A 23,021-nucleotide genomic window follows, 5' to 3' on the forward strand; every position below is an offset into this window, starting at 1 on the left:
AAGACAAGTTAACTCCAATGGATGTATTACAAATTTAGAATGAATGCACACATAATGGTGTTTACTTTGACAGGCGTGGCTTTGTAGTAAAAAGTTTGCTTCTCAACTGCATGGTTCTGGGTTCAATCACACTTCATGACACTTTGGGCAAGTGTCTTCCACTATGGCCTTGGGTTGGCCAAAACCTTGTGAGTGGATTTTGGTAGATGGAGACTGAAAGAGGCCCATCATATACATGTGTGTGCATACACGCATCTTTGTGTGTCTTTGTCTCCCACAACCACTTGACAACCAGTGTTGGTATATTTACATCCCTATAGCTTAGCAGTTCAAAAAGAGACTGATACAATAAAAAAAAAAAAGAGAAAGGAAGTACTAGGGTTGATTCATTCAACTGAAAACATTCTTCAAGGCAGTGCCCCAGCATGGCCACAGTTTAATTACTGAAACAAGTAAAAAAAATAGAAGCTTTTTAGAACCCTTTACATGGCAACCCAAATGCGACTAGAATCTGGGTTTTGTAATACAAAGCTGCCCATTTTAAACTCATCATCATCATCATCATCATCATCATCATCTTCATCATCATCATCTTCATTTGATGCCTATTTCCCATCCTGGCATCGGTTGAACGATTTGAGAAGATCTGTCAGGTCAGAGGGTTGCATCATGCTTCAATGTCTGCTTTGCTGTGATTTCTACGGCTGGATGCCCTTCTTAATGCCAACCATTTTACAGAGGGTACTGGGTGGATGCTTTTGATGATGTGGCACCAGCACAGTGCCATGAAATAAAATAAACAAAACATAAAAAAAAATAAGTACATTCTGTCAAGTGGATGGCATAGGAAAGGCACCAAGCCATAGAAACAGTGCAAAATTCTGACATTGGAGCTTAATGCAATTCTACAGCTTGTTGGATCTGGTCAAATCATCCAACCCATACCAGCATGGAAAACGGATGTCAAATGATGATGATGATGGAGTTTAATTAGAAATATTGGCTTCACATTTTGGCACAAGGCCAGTAATTTAAGGGGTGGGTTAATAATAGCTTATCTTAATGAGAATAATAACAATAATCCCTTTTATTTTAGGGATAAGGCCTGAAACTTTGGTCGAGGAGTGTAGTCAATTACATAGACCCTCAGTGCATAACTGGTACTTATTTTACTGACCCCAAAAGGATAAAAAATAAAGTTGATCTTGTCAGCATTTGAACTCAGAACATAGTGACAGGCAAAATACTGCTAAGCGTTTTGCCTGACATGTTAATGATTCTGCCAGCTTGCTGCTTTGTTTAATTAGAAATATCATTACCAAAAGGTTAAAACAACACACACACACATGTATATATATTGATGCAAATGTTACCTGAAAGCGGTATAAGGATCCATCTTCTTTGACACTCAACGATTTTGTATCAGTGATTGGGAAAATATATCCATAGTGACAGAGGAGGCTGGCTAAATGATAGACTTCATTGAGTTCTGTGATATCAAGTTTCTTCATCAACCAGTCAATAAGATCACTTCCTGCAACAAAAACAAAAACAAATTTATAATAACAACAATTGCTTCTAATTTTGGCACAAGGTCAGCAATTTTGAGGAGAGGGGGACAAGTATTTGACCAGTACTTTATTTTACCAAGCCCAGGGGGATGAAAGGCATAATTGACCTAAGCTGAATTTGAACCCAGGTCCCCTGACTATACCAGTGCCCCCACCCGACTATATCAGTGCCCTCTGCCTATACCAGTGACCCCTGACTATATCAGTGTCACCTGCTTATATCAGTGCCCCCTGACTATACCAGTGCCCCCCCCCCCCGACTATACCAGTGCCAGCTGACTGGGTCCTGTGCCGGTGGCACGTAAAAAGCACCCACTACACTCTTGGAGTGACTGGCATTAGGAAGGGCATCCAGCTGTAGAAACCTTGCCAAATCAGATTGGAACCTGGTGCAGTCTCCTGGCTTGCCAGTCCTCAGTCAAACTGTCCAACCCATGCCAGCATGGAAAGTGAACGTTAAACAATGATGATGATGATGATGATGATGGTATAAAGAGCCAGAACAAATGCTGTTTAGTATTTCATCTGATGAGCTAAAAATTCTGCCAGCCCACATCATCATCATCATCATTTAACGTCCATTTTCCATGCTGGCATGGGTTGGACAGTTCAATGGAAGCTGACAAGCCAGAGAGCTGCACCAGGCTCCAGTCGTTTGTTTGAGTATGGGGTTCTACAGCTGGATGCTCTTCCTAATGCCAACCACTTTACAGAACGTACTAGGTAATTTTCTTTTTATGTGGCACTGGCACAGGTGTTTTCAGGTGAGAGTTAGTGACAGGAAGGGCATACACCTAGACAAATTCTGTTTGACTCATGCATGAGTGGATGTTAAATGATGATTGATGATGTGGATGCTACAGAGCATGACAAGTCAGTTGCCTTCTTCATCCCATCACCATGTCTTGAAATCTTCACAAAGAAAAACTCCATGGAAAACCTGTCTCTGCAAACTTCCAGTGAAAATAAATAATGCATATTTCTCAGAAAGTTATCTGCCACCAGGCACACCTTGCAGGATGATTGCAAATAAACATCCTTGTCATACAAGTGATGCTGTTTGTTTCCATTCTTGGACGAAAAACATGTCTGGCTGTGAGGAAAGATTACCTTACCCGGAAAAAGGTGAAGTTTGGCAACAACAAGAGTATCTGACTCATGCAACTACATAACAATGTACATTAAATACTCTTTACTCTCTTTTACTTGTTTCAGTCATTTGACTGCGGCCATGCTGGAGCACCACCTTTAGTCGAGCAAATCGACCCCAGAACTTATTCTTTGTAAGCCTAGTACTTATTCTATCGGTCTCTTTTTGCCGAACTGCTAAGTTACGGGGGACGTAAACACACCAGCATTAGTTGTCAAGCGATAGAGGTCGGGGACAAACACAGACACACATATATATATATATGCAGATATATATATATATATATATATATAATGGGCTTCTTTCAGTTTCCGTCTTCTAAATCCACTTACAAGGCTTTGCCCAAGGTGTCACGCAGTGGGACTGAACCCAGAACCATGTGGTTGGTAAGCAAGCTTCTTACCACACAGCCACTCCTGCACCTGTTGATGATGATGATGATGATTATAAGAGAATATGAGACAATGATTCCTTGCATCAGCACAAGACATTGCAGAAGAGAGAAACGGTCGATTGGTTGATGGAATCAGACTCTTGCTAATGTCTGCTAGCTATTTTAATAGACTCCAGGGGGACGACAGACATAAAACTGACTCTTCCCTTTCCATGATTGCTATCATCGCATTTCAAGATAACCGTGTATTTGTGCAGAACAAAGCTGTAAATAAATAATTCTTGTATATTTGGAGTTATTCTGTGATACCAAAAGATAAGCAGGTCTGTGAGAGAGAGAATCACGGTTCTGTGAAATCATATCTTTTTTTTCTTCTTTGATTTTTATTCTGTTTTATTGTAATTCTTTTTTTTTCTTTTACTATGCAGTTGTCTTCAGTGAGAATTTCCATATATTTCTTTATTTATTTATTTATTTATATCCTGTTTAATTCAGTCTCTGGCAACTTTCTCCAGTTTCTCAAAGCAAAGATATAGAAGCAATCAACAGCACTGCTCCCCCCACCCCACCTCGTCCTCTTCTTCCCCTGCCCTGCTAATGTCTTCTGCTGCAGTAGGAGACAGTCTCACAAGCAATAAACTTAATCAATGATAACCTAACTGAGAGAATCTCAATGCAGATAAATTGCCGTTTCTTATTAAAAACTGTGCTACTCCAAGACCTGCCCCACCCGACCCAACCAAACACTTCTCATTCTTGTTATTATGTTTTACGTTTGTATTTTTCAGAAGGCATGTGGCTCAGTGGTTAGGTTATTCAGCTCACGATCATACAATTGTGAGTTCAATTCCTGACAGTGCGTTGTGTCCTTGAGCAGGACACTTTACATCACGTTGCTCCAGTCTACACAGATGGAAAATATGAGTAGTACCTGTAATTCAAAGGGGGCCAGCCTTATCACATTCTGTGTCATGCTGATTAAGTGTGGGGGTGTAATATTAAGGGTGGTGTTGAGACACAGAAAGAACAGGTGAATGGTTGAAGGGGAGACATATAGTAACCCTTATTTGAAAGGAAAGCTGATCATGGGGAAGATGTATCAGAACAAACCCTCAAAAGTGGTATGGATGGCTGTGTTATTAATATCCTGTAAGCATAGGAGTGGCTAGGGCAAGAAGCTTGTTTCCCAACCACATGGTTCTGGGTTCAGTTCCACAGTGTGGCACCTTGGGTAAGTGTCTTTTACTATAGCCTCAGGCCGACCAAAGCCTTGTGAGTGGATTTGGTAGACGGAAACTGAAAAGAAGTCCATCGTATATATATATATATATACATATATATTTGTGTGTCTGTGTTTGTCCCCTACCACTATCGCTTGACAACTGATGTTGGTGTGTTTACGCACCCGTATCCAAGCAGTTCAGCAAAAGATACGGATGGAATAAGTACTAGGCTTACAAAGAAGAAGTCCCGGGGTCGATTTGTTCGACTAAAAGCAGTGCTCCACTATGGCCACAATCAAATGACCAAAACAAGTTAAAGAACACAAGAACCTCTGACATAAATATGAACTTGTCACAATCTCAGTTCCAAATCTTGTAGAAATATCTCGAGAGCAACAACAGGCTGTATTGATAAGACACCGAAAGGCTAACAGAAGGAAATATGGGTTGTCTCTTGTATCCATGACCAACACATTGAACTCACAAGTGGTTCAGTTTAGCTCACTTGCTGTCAGTGATCTTCATTCATGATCATTGAATAGTTAGAGTTATCTAGGAGTACATTAGCTAATGTGTCAAGACAGGAAGGTGTGATGATCTGCGAGAAATTTGACTGATACAGTAATCCACTGATACAGTAATTGTGGTTCACCTATCGCAGTTTATTATCTAAGCTTATGTTGATCCCTCCGTGGTGTTGTTTTGCATTTATAATAAAATAAATATATACAAATTATAAAAGTAATTAAAAAATATACAGTACAGTACTGTTTCTACTTTGCAGATTTTCACCTATTGCTGGGGGGGGGGGGGGGTTGGAAAGTAACACCCATGATAGTTGAGGGATTAGTATATTTCTTGCAAGTTGAGAGATTATAGAGAGAAGTACTGGTAATGTGGTGGGGTCCATTTTTCTGTTTTGTTCTTTTGTCTTGCAAGGTACTTGGTGACCCTGTCAGAGATGATGCCATATAGAAAACACTGGTGCTAATGCTATGTAAAAAGCACCAGTGCCAATGCCACATAGAAAGCACTGGTAATGGTGCCACTTAAAAAAAGCACCCAGTGGACTCTGTAAAGTGGTTGGCATTAGGCAGGGCATCGAGTCTGCAAGAAACCATGCCAAAACAGACCATGGGCTCTCGACCACGCCAGCTGCTATCAAACTCATGCCAGAATAGAAAACGGATGTTTGATGATGATGATGATGATGATGATGATGGTGATGATGATGATGATGATGGTGATGATGATGATATCCTCCTGTACCAACTTACAACTGATATTGAGTCCGGTCAAAAGAAATCGATATTTTACAATTATATTACAAATAAGCATGGATTTGTTCTTGCGACATAGACACAAATATATGCATGTGAGTGTGTGTGTATATGTGCATAGATGTATATATTCACAAGCGCAGATACATGTATCCACACATGTAGATGTTCATGTATATATATATGTGTGTGTGTGTGTGTGTGTGTGTGTACCAGCACACGTCCCCATACATACATTCATATATTCAAGTATATCATATTATACACATATATTTAAACCTATGAATATACACACTTCCATACAGAGGCATGCGTATGCACATAATTACACTACTACCTTCCCCCCATGCTCCCCTCTCCCCAACAATCTTGTCTGCTGTTCTTTTCTTTGTTTCTCTCTCTCTCTCTCTCTCTCCCTCTGTTTCTCTCTCTCTCTCGCTTTTCTCTTCAACCTACCCAGAGTTGATATTCAAGTCGATGGAGCAGATAGCCATTACAAGGATCAATTTATAGTCTCCGGCTGGAAGGACTACCACTACCACTACTACTACTGCTACTATTGTTATTTCACATACACAATCACCCAACCACACACACACAGGCCAAACAACACTTTTCTTCCTTGCCAATAAACCACCTGACCATCACAACCACCACCATCATCATCACTACCACCACCACCACCACCACCACCATCCTTATTATTTCCACTACTGTCCCCATCACCACAACCAGCATTACCACTTTATATGTCCCTCATTAAAGCACTTTCTTCCCCCCCCCCCCCTATCGATGATGATGATGATGATGTGTTGTAGATTTTTATTGGTTTGTCTTTTTTTGTTTATTTTTCTCTATATTTCTATTGTCGTTGCTGTCTTAGTTTATTTGCTGTCTTTGTCCTTGGCTCAATGCCCATCATCATGTGACAAGACATGTTCTGAATTCATTAAGGACCTAAGAGGCCCTCATTCATATTATTGAGTGTTCACCAAATGCCAAGAGAGAATTGGAAGAGATTTCAAAGAAATGGTAAAAACAAGGAAAAAAGAATTGATTGAAAAATGTCATTGAAGATAATTTCCTCCCCGTCCCTTCACCAGCCATAGCTCGTTTCCCCTGTGAATCCCTAAAAGCGATATCTTGAGGAATGGTAATGAATTCGATGGGAAGATTTATGGCCTGGCACAACACCAAATTTTATAAAGATAATATTCATCAATTAAAGTTCCCTGTGGCCTCAAGATATCAATGGTACTTTGAGTCAACCATTTTGTATTTCCTTATTAATCAACATGCTGCTGGAGGTCACACAAACCATGAGGTGTACAACATGTGGCAGCAAGATTTTGCTCCTTCAAATTCTCTTCCATGAAGCAATGTTAATAATGACAGGAAGAAATCTTGTCGTAGACATACCCTGCCGTTTAATTTTTATGGTTCTAGACCCAGTGGTCGTCAACCATTTTTTACCTGTGGCAACCATTTTTTACCTGTGGCAACCATTTTTTACATGATAGCAAAGGAGAATGGGCACCAGCCAACCCAAAGGTTGGGGTGGGCTGCACCTGCCTACTTTGGTTGCTATGGCATTGAGGTAGATCCAGTCACCCCCGTTAACAGGGACAAAACCTGGATTTAAAACACTTGATGACGATGATGATGATATATGATATTCACCACGTGAATTACGATGAAAAAATATGAGAAAGATATGGGATATGATTTTTTTTGTGCAGAGGTTCCTTGACACATGTAATTTATTTTAAGGATTACACAAGGGTAAAAAGGTTCAGAAACACTACTAGAAATCAAGCTTAAAGCAACAGCACTAGCACCACCACCACCACTGCCGCTGCTGCCACCAATATTGGTGGAGGGCAACACTGACAGTCTTAACAGTCTCTTAATTCAGTTTGCCACTCGTTTATCTAATACCCGGCTTAACGAGGTCTGGTTTAGTGAGAGTTCACTTTATGCATCTTCTCTTTTGAATAACAGCTGATATGAATCATGGTTGGTTGGGTTCTCTAGTCATGCTTTACATCACATAGATAGAGGGAGGGAGTGACAGAGAGAGAGAGAGAGAGAGAGAGAGAGAGTGTGTCAATACAAGCAGTGCAAGGTCATTGTCTGATAATTCTCTAAAAAATACACTTTTTTCTTTCATTCTTTTTTTTAAAGAAAGTTTGCAGAAATAAGTTTTCAATGAAGTGAACTCTGATTATCTAAATAAAATTTAGTGAAATAACAAATAGTTATTTTATTGTGTCTGGGGAGAGTCATTCGCTTTTAATGCCTTATTACTTTGACACACCCACCGGTCCGATTTCCACTCATTTACTTATTTATTTATACTAAAATTTTGTTGCGTTTTGCAACCTTTTCAATAGTTGTTGATTCTGTTCGTTATCCGAATTGTGTTCTTGAAAATTTTAGAAAAACAAATAAGTAAATGAGTGGAAATGGAACCGGTGAGTGTGTTAGATAATAAGGCATTAAAAGAGAATGACTCTCTCCAGACACAACAAAATATGCTTCAACACACAAACTCACATAAAGAATCTTGCAAACCAAATCCCAAAACGGATTAGTTATTGCAAATATACAAATGAGAAATTTGTTTTATTTAATTTTATTTTCAGGTAATATTTTCTTTTGAAAATTGGTATTCATTTCATGATTCTGTCTAAGCGTCAAGGGATTTGTGAGAAGTGAAATTCCAATCAGTTAAAATGGATTCTCTGCCCCCAGTTGGTTTGGTTTGGTTTAATAAGGGTTCAATGTAGATAGAGATCTCTTTTGATCTTTGGCTTGTTTCAGTAATTGGACTGTGGCTATGCTGGGGCACCAGCTTGAAGGGGTTCTTGTCAAACAAATCAATGCCAATACTTAGTTTAAAGTCTGCAAACTCATTTTCTTATGGTGAACCACTAAGTTACAGGGACATAAACAAACTAACACTGGTTGTTGAAGTGGTAGTGGCCCAGAGTTATAGTAGAAGACACTTGCCCAAGGTTCTACGCAATGGGACTGAACCTGAAACCATGGGGTTGCAAAGCAAGCTTTCTAACCACATGACCATGCCTGCAACTGTATCTATATGAAGGATAAAAATAGTTTAAAAAAAGGTATTCATGGAAGATGCAGGTGTTGAACCAGAATTTCTTGGAATGGTAATAATATTCTGCTGATACCTGTTTCATTATGTCTTTGAGAGCCAATGGACATGCTGGCTTCTTCATGCTCACTAACACAAAAAGGTATGAATTGTTTGCATATACGCAACATCGAATGAGAATTGAATCTATGGAAGAGGGAGACCAAGAAAGATTTCTATACATAAACCCAGGAAGACATGGGATGAGGTGGTGAAGCATGATCTTTGAATGTTGAGCGTCACAGAGGCAATGACTGGTGACCGAGACCTTTGGCAATATGCTTTGCTTGAGAGGACCCATAAAACCAAATGCACCCATGCTGGTGGCACATAAAGAACATCTCTTGAACGTTGAGCTTCATGAAGGCAAAGTGGCTGAGTTCCTTTCGAGTGTTGGGCCTCACGGAGGCAATGACTAAGACATTTGGCATTATGTCATGCTTGAGAAGAAGAAGACCCATCAAGCTGAGCAAAATTGCAGTCGTGGCAGGTACTGGTGTCACAAAAATTGGTACCCATACCAGTGGAACATAAACACATCTTGGCGTCATGCCGGTGGCATGTAAAAGCACCCATTACACACTCAGAGTGGTTGGTGTTAGGAAGGACATCCAGCCATAGAAAGCCATGCTGAATCTAACTGGAGTCCAATGCAGCCTTCCAGCCCTGGTCAAACTGTTCAACCCATGCCAGCATGGACAACAGATGCTAAATGACGATGATGATATATATATATATACATATATGCGATGGGTTTCTTTCAGTTTCCATCTACCAAATCCACTCACAAGGCTTTGGTCAGCCCGAGGCTAATAGTAGAAGACACTTGCTCAAAGTGCCATGCAGTGAGACTGAACCCAGAAGCATGTGGTTGGGAAGCAAGCTTCTTACCACACGCCTGTTATACATATATATGTGTGTGTGTATATGTATGTATAAGACATGCAGCCACACACATTTACAAACAGGAAATGAGAGAATAAAAAGTTAATATCTGCTAACAACAACAACAGAAATAAAATGGGTTTCTGCCAATTCCGTTCCTCAGTTCTCAACCTATTCTCTCCAAGCACATTCTCGCTTGACTAACTGTTGTTAGCTGTCATATCCACTCCACCACCATCATCATCATCATCATTGCCTACGGCAACCACACAAGCACTGTTACTATCACCAGTGGCACCGTCCAACACTCAACTCCGGCGCCATTTTTCTACCCCCTCAACCCCTTTGCTCCCTCGTAAACCACCACTGGCACCGCAACGGTTATTATCACCTCCATTACTATCCTTCTGCTCCCACCACCGCACACCCAACCCACACCTCATATATTCACTGAGAATGAAAGCATAATGCCAGGAGGCATGCATGCAAAGGTGCAGCTGCATTGCACTGAACATGTGCATGCAAACATGCATTTTAGAAAGGTCATCCTCAATGAAGATAATTGGATGGAAAGCTTAAAAAATAATTGCGCACACCTTTCACACTCTCTCTCTCTCCCCCCTTTTCCTTCTCCTCTCTGTTGTTCTCACAACATGTGTGTGTGTGTGTGTATAAGGATATACAAGCAGATTTGTCTGTGTAGTTAAGAAGATTGTTTCCCACTCATACAGTTCCAGGTTCAGTTCCACTGTGTGGCAACTTGGGCAAATATTTTCCGTTATAGCCCTGGGCCAACCAAAACATTTATGACTAGATCTGGTAGCTGGCAACTGAAAGAAGCCTATCACATGTGTGTGTGTGTGTGTGTGTGTGTGTGTTTCTTTGTGTCTGTGTTTGTCTCCCACCACTACTTGATAACTGGTTTTGATGTGTTTACATCTCTATAACTTAGTGGTTCAGCAAAATAGACTGACCGAATACGTACCAGACTTTAACAAACATAAGTACTGCGGTCAATTCATTCGATAAAAATTCTTCAAGGTGGTGCCCCAGCATGGCCACAGTCTAAAGACTGAAGCAAGAAATGTATATATATATATATATATATATATATATATATATATATATAAGGGTTGGACAAAATAATGGAAACACCTAGCATCATAATTTTGAAATATCTATAAAACCATCAAAAGCTTGTTTATTTTTATGTTTTTTGATTTATGATTCGTGTTACTTAATATGTTTTGCTAAAATTTCTGTTTCTTTTCAGATATCATCAGAAAAAGGTAATTAAAATTCATTAGAATGACAGATCTATCAGACTTTCAAAGAGGTCAAATTGTTGGTGCTCGTATGGCAGGCGCTAGCGTAACAAAAGCAGCCGAAATGTTTGGTGTATCAAGAAGTACTGTCTCGAAAGTAATGACAGTCTTTGAGAAAGAGGGAAAAAGCTCCTCGTCGAAACAAAACTCCTGAAGAAAACCAAAACTTTCAGATAGGGACTGTCAGACTCTCACACAAATTGTTAGAAAGGATCACAAAAGTGCAGCTCCCAAAATTACTGCAGAGCTTAATGACCACCTTCAGAACCCAGTTTCCAGGAAAACTGTTCGCCGAGAGCTGCACAAAGCCGGATATCACAGGAGGGCTGCAATCAGAAAACCACTACTTTTAAAAACAAACGTTGCCAAGCGTTTAGTGTGGAGTAAAAACCTAAAGCAGTGGAAGAATGTTATTTTCTCGGGTGAGTCATCCTTTATCTTACTTCCGACCACTAGCTGAGTAAATATGTGGAGACAACCACCTTTTTACTGAAGTCATGGCTCTCCTTAAAATTCAATTCCAACCATGTTGCAGATGATTATTTTATGGTCAGCAGATATACACATCATCATCATCATCCAGGTCTATATTTAAGAGATGAGGAATTATTTACAATATTTACATTTGATGGATATTTGTCCCCAGTCTCTCTACCCTATGTGAAAGGCCTCTCCGGAAAGATACAAAAGATATGCGGCCCCTATGACATCAGGACAGTATTCAAAATCAATTCAAAGAAAGGCAGTGGATTTCAAAAGAAATATGGTAGGGTAAGGGTTGATTACATGGAAGAGGAAGTGACGAAGGCTGGGGCACAAAAAGGACTTTTGAGTCTTTCACACCTGTTGCCCTTATTACCTGTTTGATACTTCTCTTCATTTACTGTCCCATACAACCTGTCGAATGAGGCAAACAAAAGCTCTTCCTATATTCAATTCCCCTCTTCATCCCTTAAGCCCTTTTAGCACTGAAACCAGCCACATCCGGCCCAAATATTCTACCTTGTTTTATGTTGAAATTGGCCAGATCCAGTCTCTCATGCTGGAATCTAAAACATTCCTGACAGGATGCTCAATGACATGTGTAAAAGAGTAAAAGAAGGAATGGAATCCATTACACTCCTTCTTTTCCGTGTCTGCTGATGGTTAACACTCCTCTCCGCCCCCAGGTCTTTCCTCCAGTGACATCCACCACCCTCTCACTTCTCCCTACCATTACTCACATAAGCAGCTTTCACTGACATCCATCACACACTCTTTCACAACCAACCCCCTCCTCCTCCCCTTCCCTCTCTGATGCATGAGTAACAAGAGATTCCACTAGATACGTTGGTATTTCATACAACTCCTTTGTCCGTCTCTCTCTCTCTTTTACCAGCAATTATCTAACAGACATTAAGTGCATTCGTTCCAGTACACACTCTCTTTCAACCTTCACTCACCTTCTCTTCTTCACTCAATCATCATCATCATTTAACTCCAGGCTAGCAGGGGTGGGATGGTTTGACAAGAACAGATGGACCAGAGGGCTCAGCCAGGCTCTATATCTGCTATGGCATGGTTTTGGCAGCTGGATGCCCTTCCTGATGCCAACCGCCCAACAGAGCATACTGGGTGCTTTTACTTGGCACCAGCACCAGTGAGGTAACCAAGTACCTGCAAGATAAGGCCCCTTAACAGAGTGGGTATCGACTGAAGAAAGAAACTATAATAGAGGGAGAGGAGCAGGTTTCTTACTGAAGACATTGCTCTCCTTAAAAATCAATTCCAACCATGTTGCAGATGATCATTTTATGGTCAGCCTTTTAATGCCAGACACTTTCTGCCAGGTGATCCAGCCAGGGTTACTCAAGCTCCCAGTCTGTGTCTGCTTAGCTTCCACTTCCTGATCCACAGCCCTCTTGGGGCAACCTTTGCTGCCTCCACAAATGACCTGATGGCCTTGTACCTATTGACCCCTGTGATACTCAGCATGTTGTAAGCTCTGCAGAGGGACTGACCTGCTAACCCTGAGCCTCACACTTTACTTGCCACTCTTTGCTTTCACATCAGCTCACCATATTTCCATCTCTTACTCAATCATCTCCTCAATGTGGTCCTTCCAAAGAACAAAGTCATCTACTTGGACGCATCCGAGATCAGCCCCATATCTAAGTTATGTAATGTTGAGGCAGCAGCTACTGGGGACATCTGCTGATTTCCCCGGTTAACCTTTACCTCTTAGTTTTTTGCCATTGCAAGTAAGCCAGGGGAAGCAGACCAGGTAGCTGGCTTACCTCCTGCGATGACATAGAAATTGACAATTATCTAATGAACTTCGTTAGCTTCCTAAAACCAACCAACCAATTAAGAGAGTGTACTGGGTACTTTTTATGTGGCACCAACACCAGTGGGGTCGCCAAGTACCTGCAAGATAACACCCCTTAACTAAGGGATTCATAGTTGAATGCCTGAGTAACAACTTTAGTCTCATCAGAACTTCAAATTTGAAGTGCAGTTCATTTGAAAAAAAACATTTACATTTATGCATGTACATAGAAAGGTATGTATATTGAGTTCTACACCATGTTATTAGTATTGCAATGCCTAAGTGAAATGTGTGAGTGTCTCACCTCTGCTTGGCAACCAGTGTTGGTATGTTTATGTCCCTGTAACTTGGCAGTTCAGTAAAAAAGACAGATAGAACAAATACCAGGCTTATTACTCCATTCATATTTTCATTTGAGTTTTGGTCTACCTTCTGTAATATGTCTGAGTGTTGTCTCCTATTTGCCAATAAGATCCTAACATCTATGTTATCAACTGAGATGTTCTAATTGAGCATATTAGTAGAGCACTGACAAGCTTTTCTTCTCCTTCAGCTCCTGCCAGTGTTCACTTATCTGCTCAACTATGCTACATGCTGTCTCTTCAATTTATGTCATTGTCCTGTTTCTGCACTGCCCCTCTGTACACCTTAGTCTATAGACTACATTCCAGGTTTTACAGTTTATCTGTGGGTTTACTCTACAAACTATACAGTCCCTGTTAGAAAGAAATTCTGTTGTTATTATTAAAAGCAGCTGTGCCAGACAACTTGCTTAGCAGCATTTCTTTTGACTTTATGCTTTGGGTTCAAACGCCACCAAGATCAAGTTTGTCTTTCATCTTCTAAGGGGTTGATAAAGTACCGGTCAACTGCTGGGGATCATTGAAACTAACACCTTCCCTTCAACATTGCTGATCTTGTGCCTTCATAAAGAGAGAGGGGTAAAAATTTTCAATGATATTTTTGTGGGGGTGAGTGGGGCTAATTGCCATTTTGAGAATTTCTTCTTTAGCAGGTGCAGACAGTATTGCAAGCAAGCATTTGGACCAGTTGCTATACGAACGAATGCATTACTTCTTTACTGTAGTAGTAGTAGTAGTAGTAGCAGTAGTAGTAGTAGTAGAAACAAGCCTTTGGCCAGAGTCTATGTCACCTTTAATGCCCATCCCACAACACCAGTGTCAAAGACCTGACAGAAGGCCACTACAGTTGTAGCCATCCCTTCTTCCTTCACCGAACCATTAAAACAAAAAAAAAAACCTAAAGTTGATATTTCAAAGACACAATAACCAATTTTTTTTTGTCTGGAGAGAGTCATTCTCTTTTAGTTCCTTATAATTTAACACATTCATCAGTAAAATTTCCACTTATTTCTTCTTTATTTTTCTAAAATTTTCATTGCATCTTGCAACCTTTTCAATAATTTTGGAAATTTTACTGGTGTGTGTGTTAAATAATAAGGCACCAAAAGAAAATGACTCTCCCCAGACACAACAGAATATGCTTCAACAGACAAACTCACATAAAGAATCTTGCAAACCAAATCCAAAAACGAAATACAATAAGCAATGTTTTACCTGTGAATGCTTTAGGAATCGTTGTGAGGAACTGTTTTTGTGTGCGAACTTGGATGCCATTATTCGGATCACTCATCTGCTTCACAAGCTGTTCCATCTGAAACAACAACAACAACAACAATATCAATCATTAGTCAATTAATTTACATTGTGGTTCAGTTACTTACATACATGTTTTCTTATTTTCTTTCTTTTCTTAATTTAATTAGATTACATTTTTGGTCATTGTAAAAGACAAATCAGAATTCATCATCACCATCATCATCGTTGTCATCAGCATCACCATCATTGTCGTCACCATTTTAATATATGCTTTTGTGTAGTGGCACGGCTCAAATGCAATTTTTGTTAGGTAGATTATCTACAGCTGGATGCCCATCCTGTCACCAACCTTCACATCAAGATCAAATGGAAATTGAACTTGTGATCCCTGTGCTGGAGCCACGTAAAGAGTACCAACCGAACGTGGTCGTTGCCATCCTCCTCTGGCTTGTGTTGGTGGCACGTAAAAAAAAAGCACCCACTACACTCTCAAAGTGGTTGGCATTAGGAAGGGCATCCAGCTGTAGAAACACTGCCAGACTGGAGCCTGGTGCAACCTCCTGGCTTCTCAGACCCCAGTCGAACCGTCCAACCCATGCCAGCATGGAAAACGGACGTTAAACGATGATGATGATGATGAACCGAATATCTCACACAAACAGATGTTAAATGAGATCATCACTGGCGCACATTACCCCCCCCCCCACTCTCCTCTCGTTAAAAAAAAACCTTTGAAATTTAATTTTAATTTCTTTCTATTTGAATATTGAAAATAAGAGATAAGAGTCTTATGTAATTAGCATCATCATCATCATCATCAACAACATCTCTCTTACTGCCACCACCACCACCACCACCACCACCATTAATATAATTAATATATTTGTGCAAGATATATAGAATCATCATCGTTATCATCATTTAGATCTGTTTTCCATGCTGGTATGGATTGGATGGTTCAACAGGGGCTGGCAAGGCTGGGCGGTGTACCAGGCTCTGATTGTCTGTTTTGGTTTGGTTTCTACAGTAGGATGCCCTTCCTAATGCCAACCACTTTCCAGAGTGTACTGGATGGTTTGTTTTTTATATGTGGCACCAGCAACCACAACCTCACAAGACAAAGAACTCTCAGCTGAGAAATGGAGCGGAACTGACAGATTAGAGTATGATAGAATGGTATGATTACCATTTCTCATTGCAACACTGCTACCAGTGCTGTTTATGTTGTTGTTATTATTATTAATACTAAGAGGGAGGCAGCGAGCTGGCAGAATCGTTAGCATGCCGGGCGAAATGAATATTCAAGTTGTTCAATCACCAGAGTGATTTAATGCACATAAGTGACTGAGTATACCTCAGACCAGTGTACCATTCAGGAAATTGTTTGGCAGAATCACTGTGACATAGTGTGTGAGAGAGAGAGAGAGAGAGAGAGAGAGAGAGAGAGAGAGAGAGAGAGAGAGAGAGAGAGAGAGAGAGAGAGAGAGAGAGACAAGGCACAGGCGTGACTATGTGGTAAGAAGTATATACTTTCTTTCTTTCCTTTTTTGTCATTTCATTATATGTAAACCCCTACACTTTATGTCTGCCTTTGTATTGTCCCCCTCATATTATACCCTTGTGGCAAATAAATGAAATCATCATTATTATTGTTATGCTCAGGTTGGCTTTGCCTTTCATCCTTTTGGGGGTCAATGAAGTAACTACCAGTCGAGCACTGGGGTCCATGTAATTGACTTATACTTGCCCTCAAAATTTCAGGTCTTGTGCTGCCCATAGCAAAGAGGATTATGATTACTATTATTAATATTGAGTGAGAGAGCAGTGCATGCCATCAGAGTGACACTGGGGTACAAATATATGAAGCCCAATATACCCATCATGACTACCCGTCTGATAAGGGTACACCAGGCACATGCATGACAACCATATGTGCGTGACATGGTGATCTTATATCAAGATAAACAGCGCATGACCACGCAGGTGGGGCCCAGTTAGAATTTTCTTCAGGTCGAGTAGCCCATCCCGCTCAAAAGGTCCTTGAATAAAGGTTGTTTGAGGATGTCAAACGCAATACCCATGTTTCCAGAGATGAATTATTCAAACCCCAAAGAATTCCTCTCAACACATGGCCATGATGCTCCCCCACTACTTCTGCTCATGATCAGAGGTGCACATATTGTCAGCCACTAAGGGACATGCTCAACTGGTTAAGGTCAAACAACTGACAAGCAAATCTGTGGTATTGAGCAGAATATTTGCTGTAGCCCATCTTTTATACCAAGACAAAAGATGTACATGATAACACTTCCAATCAATTAAGATCAGAGTTTGTCACAACCACTGCCTGGTAACACATCAGGGCAGAATATTAGTAAAATCTAAATTTTTTGCGATTAAATCCATTCAAGTCAGCTTTGTCTTTCATCGTTCCAGTGTCATTAAAAATTAAGTGGAAGTCAAGCACATGGGGTCAATTTAACTTAAAACTTCTAAATTGATTTAGGAATCGTTAAAACCTTCATAATTTGCTTGTAATCAAAATCACTTTTGTTTATTTGTAATTAATTCTTTTCTTAATTATCACCATTAGGGTAAATGAAAAGCTATCATAATTATTATTAAAGCTGTTGTATGTTCTGTTATTTAGCAGCAATGATGTCTTGAGATTTAATGACAACAAGTCTCCTCGAATCTCAAGAATCTTTCTTATAATTCCTACAGAATCGTGAATGGCACTGCAGGTCAACAGTGCATATCTCAATTCCAATATCCTTCAAATTCTTCAATAGCAGTTTCTGTGCATTGTGCCAAGTGTACCAAAGTACCATGAGAGCAATTGTCACACTTGTGTTCCACAATCTCTTCATCTCTCTCGCTACGTCCCTAATATTTGCAATATCATCATCATCATCGTCATCATCATCAGTAGTAGTAGTAATAGTAGTAGTAGTAAGGAAGCAGTTCTTCCAGCATTTTACATTCTGAGTTCAAATTCCACTGAGGTCAATCTTGCCTTCCATCTGTTTTTTTTTAGGGGGGAAGAGGGGGAAGGGGAGGGGAAGGGGTGATAAAAAATACCAGTCAAGTACAGGGTTTGATGTAATCAATTTACAGCCCCTTTAAAATTGCTGGCCTTGTGCCAAAATTTGAAACAACAACAACAACAACACTAATATTAATAGTTATCATCATCATCATTCTTCTTTCATTTGTTTCAGTCATGTGACTGCGGCCATGCTGGAGCACCGCCTTTAGTCTAACGAATCGACCCCAGGACTTATCCATTGTAAGCCTAGTACTTATTATATTGATCTTGTTTGCCAAACTGCTAAGTTATGGGGATGTAAACATACCAACATCGGTTGTCAAGCAATGTTGGAGGGAAAAACACGGACACACAAACATATACATACATATATCTATATATATAACATAATAGGGTAAAAATTTGATATTAATTAATATCAATTTGATACCATACATACATACATATACGACGGGCTTCTTTCAGTTTCATTATCATCATCATCATCGTTTAATGTCCGTTTTCCATGCTGGCATGGGTTGGATGGTTTGACTGAGGACTGGCAAGCTGGGAGGCTGCACCAGGCTCCAATCTAATGTGGCAAGGTTTCTACAGCTGGATGCCTTTCCTAATGCCAACCACTCTGAGAATGTAGTGGGTGCTTTTTATGTGCCACCGGCACAGGAGCCAGTCAGGCGGCACTGGCATCGGCCTTTTTTCCTTTCAGAAGTCAATAAAATAAAGTACCAGTGATGTATTGGGGTCGACAATATTGACTAACACTCCCTCCGCTCAAAATTGCAGGCGTAGTGTCTGAATTAGAAGCCACTATTTTTGTTGTTTGTTCTAAGACACATTACTAACCAATCATTATTTGATCATTTTAATTAATTAATTATGATAGCTATTACTGTTATGTAATTATAATTATCAATAGTGTTAATTAAATATAGAAATAGCTTAGATAAATTATTGTTAATATAATTATGATTTTCTGTCTGTAAACTTCATCTTTAAAAATAAAACATTTCCCAATATTTATACACACACACACACACACACACACACACACACACATATGCAGTACTAGAGACTGTAAAAGAGACAGAAAATGAATGGAGAGAATAATGCTTTTGGGACATGTCTTACGCATTCCGAGACAACTTGCAGCTAAAATGTATCTTTATCATTTAAGGCCTGTTTTCCATGCTGGTATGGGTTAGACAGTTTGACAGGAACTGATAAGGTCAGAGAGATGCACCAGGCTCAAATTGTCTGCTTTGGCCTTTCCTGTCACCAACGCTTGCTTGTTTCCAAGCAAGATTATATTTCCCCCATGGCCAGACATGTTCTCATGGAAGATTGGAAATGAAGGACACTGCTTGCTTGATGCTGACATTCACATACAACCATCACCAGAAATCAGGGCAAGGCAATAACAACACACACACAATGGGTTTCTTTCAGTTGTTGTCTACCACCACTCACAAGCCTTTGGTCATTCCAGAGCTGAAGTAGGAGGCACTTAAGGTGCCACACAGTGACACTGAATGTGCAGCCATGTGGCTGATGCTTTTTACTACATTCCCAGGCTGACCTTGGGAGTGGACTTCAAAGACAGAAACTGAAAGAAGCCCATCATATATTTATATGAGTGTGTGTATCTATCTCCTTGTCATGACATTGTGTGATGTGTTGTTGTCATACAAGCTGTCATTCATTTCCTGTCTTTTGTAAAAACACTGAAATGAGAGTTGGTGACAGGAAGAGCATCCAGGTATTGAAAATCTGCCTCGGTAAGCTCTAACCGAAGCTAGTGTGGGAAAGTGGATGTCAAAACAATGATGTATGAGTGTTCGTGTGTGTGTGTGTGTGTGTGTGTGTGTGTGTGTGTGTGTGTGTGTGTGTGTGTGTGTGTGTGTGTGTGTGTGTGTGTGTGTGTGTGTGTGTGTGTGTGTGTGTGTGTGTATGCTTGTTTACAATGTACAGTCATCTACAAAAGTTTTGAGAAAAGGAATGTGTCGTGTTGATGTTGGTTCCTTGCCAATAAATCATCTGATTACTCGACACTTTTAATGTTGCATGGAATAAGACTTAAGGGTTAGTAGCAGGAAGGGGATCCAGCCGTAAAACAATGCCTCCATAACATGTTTATCTAACCCATGCCAGCATGGAAAAACAGACGTAAGTCCAACTAAAACAAGTTTAGTGGATTAGCAAAATTGATGGAGCGGACATATGAATTTTGGCATTTGTTCCATCTCTCTAAGTCGTGAGTTCAAATCACATAGGAGCTGATAAGATAAAATATCAATGATGATGATGGTGAAGACAGTTAATAATGACAATGATGGTGATGATGATGATTGATGGTGCATATGATGTTGACAAGGATGTTAATTTTCTTCCTGTAGCTTCATTCTGTTATTGTTTTTCAACTTTTCTATTTCTTGTTTCACTTTCACTTTTGCTTGTTTATCCCCCCCCACTCCTTCCCCTTTGTTCTTATTTATTTATTTTATTTTATTTTATGTATTTATTTCAGTGAATAAAAGATTTCATTATGACAATTACACCACATTTCTATCTTGATGCAACAAGAAATTAATGTTGTATGGAGGTTTTCAGTTTTTTTTTCTCCTCTTTGTTTTGTTTTATCTTTTTATTTTTTTTCAAGATATGATCTTTATATAAAAGAAACGGAGGAAGAGAAAGAGGATGATGATGAAAAACAAGGAGTAGTAGTAGTGGTTCTAGTAGTGGTGGTGGTAGTGGTGGCAGTTGTAGTAGTTGTATTTGTAGTAGTAGTAGTAGTGGTTCTTGTAGAGGTGGTGGTGGTGGCAGTTGTAGTTGCTTTAGTAGTAGTGGTGGTTCTAGTAGAGGTGGTGGTGGTAGTAGTTGTATTAGTAGTAGTAGTAGTAGTAATAGTAGTAAAAGCAAAAAGAAAAAAATCAAGTGGTGTCTCTTCATATATGCTGCTTCTAGCGCTGGCCTAGAAAGTTCTAACTCTCCCCACCCACCCCTCCCCCCTGCAACTTTAAAATCAATTGATTTATTGTTTTGTTACTTAGCAACAAGATATTTTGCACGAAGGAATCAAGAATTAATTATTATTCAATATGGACTTTTTAAAATAATAATAAAAAAAAACAAAAAGAAAGAGAAGAACCATTGATGCTAAATGATGGAATATTCAAAGAAAAAAAACAGACAAACAAAAAACTGCTTTAAGCCTTGTACACCCCCCCCACTCCACCCCTAAAAAGAAAATGAGATAAAGAGAGAGATTAAAAAAAACTCCGAAAGGAAAAAGAAAAAGAAAAGGAGAGGAAGAAGAGGAAAAGGAGAGGAGAGGAAATAGGTAATTTCTGTTTTTTTATTTTTAATTCAGATATTCCCCACCACACACACGTGTTGTTGGTTTGATACTGAAAAATTTACTTTGAAATGTGGCCACAGCAAGCGAATATTTTGGTAAAATTATGTAACACAATATAAGTTTTCTTTTAACTTCTTTTTTGTTTTTTAACCATTAATTCTGTCATTTTTGGGGGTCTTTTTTTCATCTCAGGTTTGTTTTTCAATCATTTAACATAGGTTGAAAGGATCTTTAAATTTACATTATTATATTGGAAATTTATTTATTGTGTCTAGTGCCCTCAGTGGGCCATGTAATTCTTCTCCTTATCTCCATAAGTTTGGCAAACAGGCCCCCATTCTTATTATGGCAGAACTGAAGTTAAATGGTTAGAAATATGAAAAGGAGATGCCAATTAAAGTGGTGTGAGGTAGGTGGGAAGAGAAAAAGAATAATTGCTTTTTATAAAGTCATGCCATTATCACAGAAGATTAATGTAAAACAATATATATATATATATATACACGTGTGTGTGTATACATGCACAAAGATGGCAAACTGGCATAAACATTAGCATGCTGGGCGTGGTATTTTGTCTGTCTTTACGTTCTGAGTTCAAATTTAGCCGAGGTCGACTTTGCCTTTCATCCTTTCAGGGTCGATAAATTAAGTACCAGTTGCATACTGGAGTCGGTCTAATCGACTGGCTCCCTCCCCAAAAATTTCGGGCTTTATGCCTAGAGTAGAAGTGAATATATCATCATCATCGTTTAACGTCCGCTTTCCATGCTGGCATGGGTTAGACAGTTCAACTGGGGTCTGGCAAGCCAGGAGGCTGCACCAGGCTCCAATTTGATCTGGCAAAGTTTCTACAGCTGGATGGCCTTCCTAATGCCAACCACTTCGCGAGTGTAGTGGGTGTTTTTTAAGTGCCACTGGCACAGGGGCCAGAGAAGGCTGGCATCAACCACGATCAGATGGTGCTTTTTACATGCCACCGGCAAGGGGACCACAACTACAATTTCCATTTGATTGTGATTTCATTTCATTTTGATGTCATATATGTATAGATATATACAGTAGAACTTCGCATTATGAGTGCCCCATTGTACAAGTAACTTGCTGTACGAGCGGAGACTCGTGTGAATTTTTGTCTCAAGGTACGAGCAGAAATTCGCAGTACGAGTAGAAATCTGCAGTACAAGCACACAAATCGTCCCATGTTTAAGGTTATTCAGTTGTTTGGGTGTTCAATATTCTAGCTTTTTATAACATTTAGTCAAACTTCTAGAACTTTTGACAAAACTATTTGGTAGGGAAATTCATAAAATTTACTTTTAAGTCTACCATTTATTTGCTAAAACACCACCTAATCTGATTCATGGAACCATATTCATGTAGGTGTTAATGCTTTTTATGGCACTATAATTAGGAAACTGTCCTAAGCTGGGGAATTTGAATGAGTCAGTTGTTCATTGATCAAACAATTGAACACAGGCATGTGGCAATTCTGATTGAGGTCCATTTATTATTGTTATTGTTATTATTAATTTTTAGTTCTAATGGGTGCCCTCACGCCTTCCTCCAAGATGCAGTATGCTGAACCAAGAAGGGAGCTGGTTTAGTCACTGATGACCTGACCATGACTGACAGGATCAGGAGTACATGGTTACCCATTGTCTCCAGGAAGAGACCTCAGGGTACAGGAGCGCTGACCTTG

General features: G+C 39.7%; 1 protein-coding gene across 1 annotated transcript in view; it reads right to left on the reverse strand.

Annotated features, from left to right (window-relative positions):
• LOC106873701 (regulator of G protein signaling 7) overlaps window positions 1–23,021 on the reverse strand; it is a 225,016-nt gene that overhangs the window by 89,991 nt on the left and 112,004 nt on the right. The window contains exons 2-3 of the mRNA XM_089348250.1: window positions 14,874–14,970; window positions 1,374–1,534 (exon numbers count right to left, since the gene is read on the reverse strand). Coding sequence (XP_089204376.1) covers window positions 1,374–1,534; window positions 14,874–14,970 — 258 coding nt within the window. The remainder of the gene's footprint in view (window positions 1–1,373; window positions 1,535–14,873; window positions 14,971–23,021) is intronic.

The sequence above is a fragment of the Octopus bimaculoides genome, chromosome 2 (assembly GCF_046866305.1).
Source record: "Octopus bimaculoides isolate indiv1 chromosome 2, ASM4686630v1, whole genome shotgun sequence".
NCBI classification, from domain to species: Eukaryota; Metazoa; Mollusca; class Cephalopoda; order Octopoda; family Octopodidae; genus Octopus; species Octopus bimaculoides.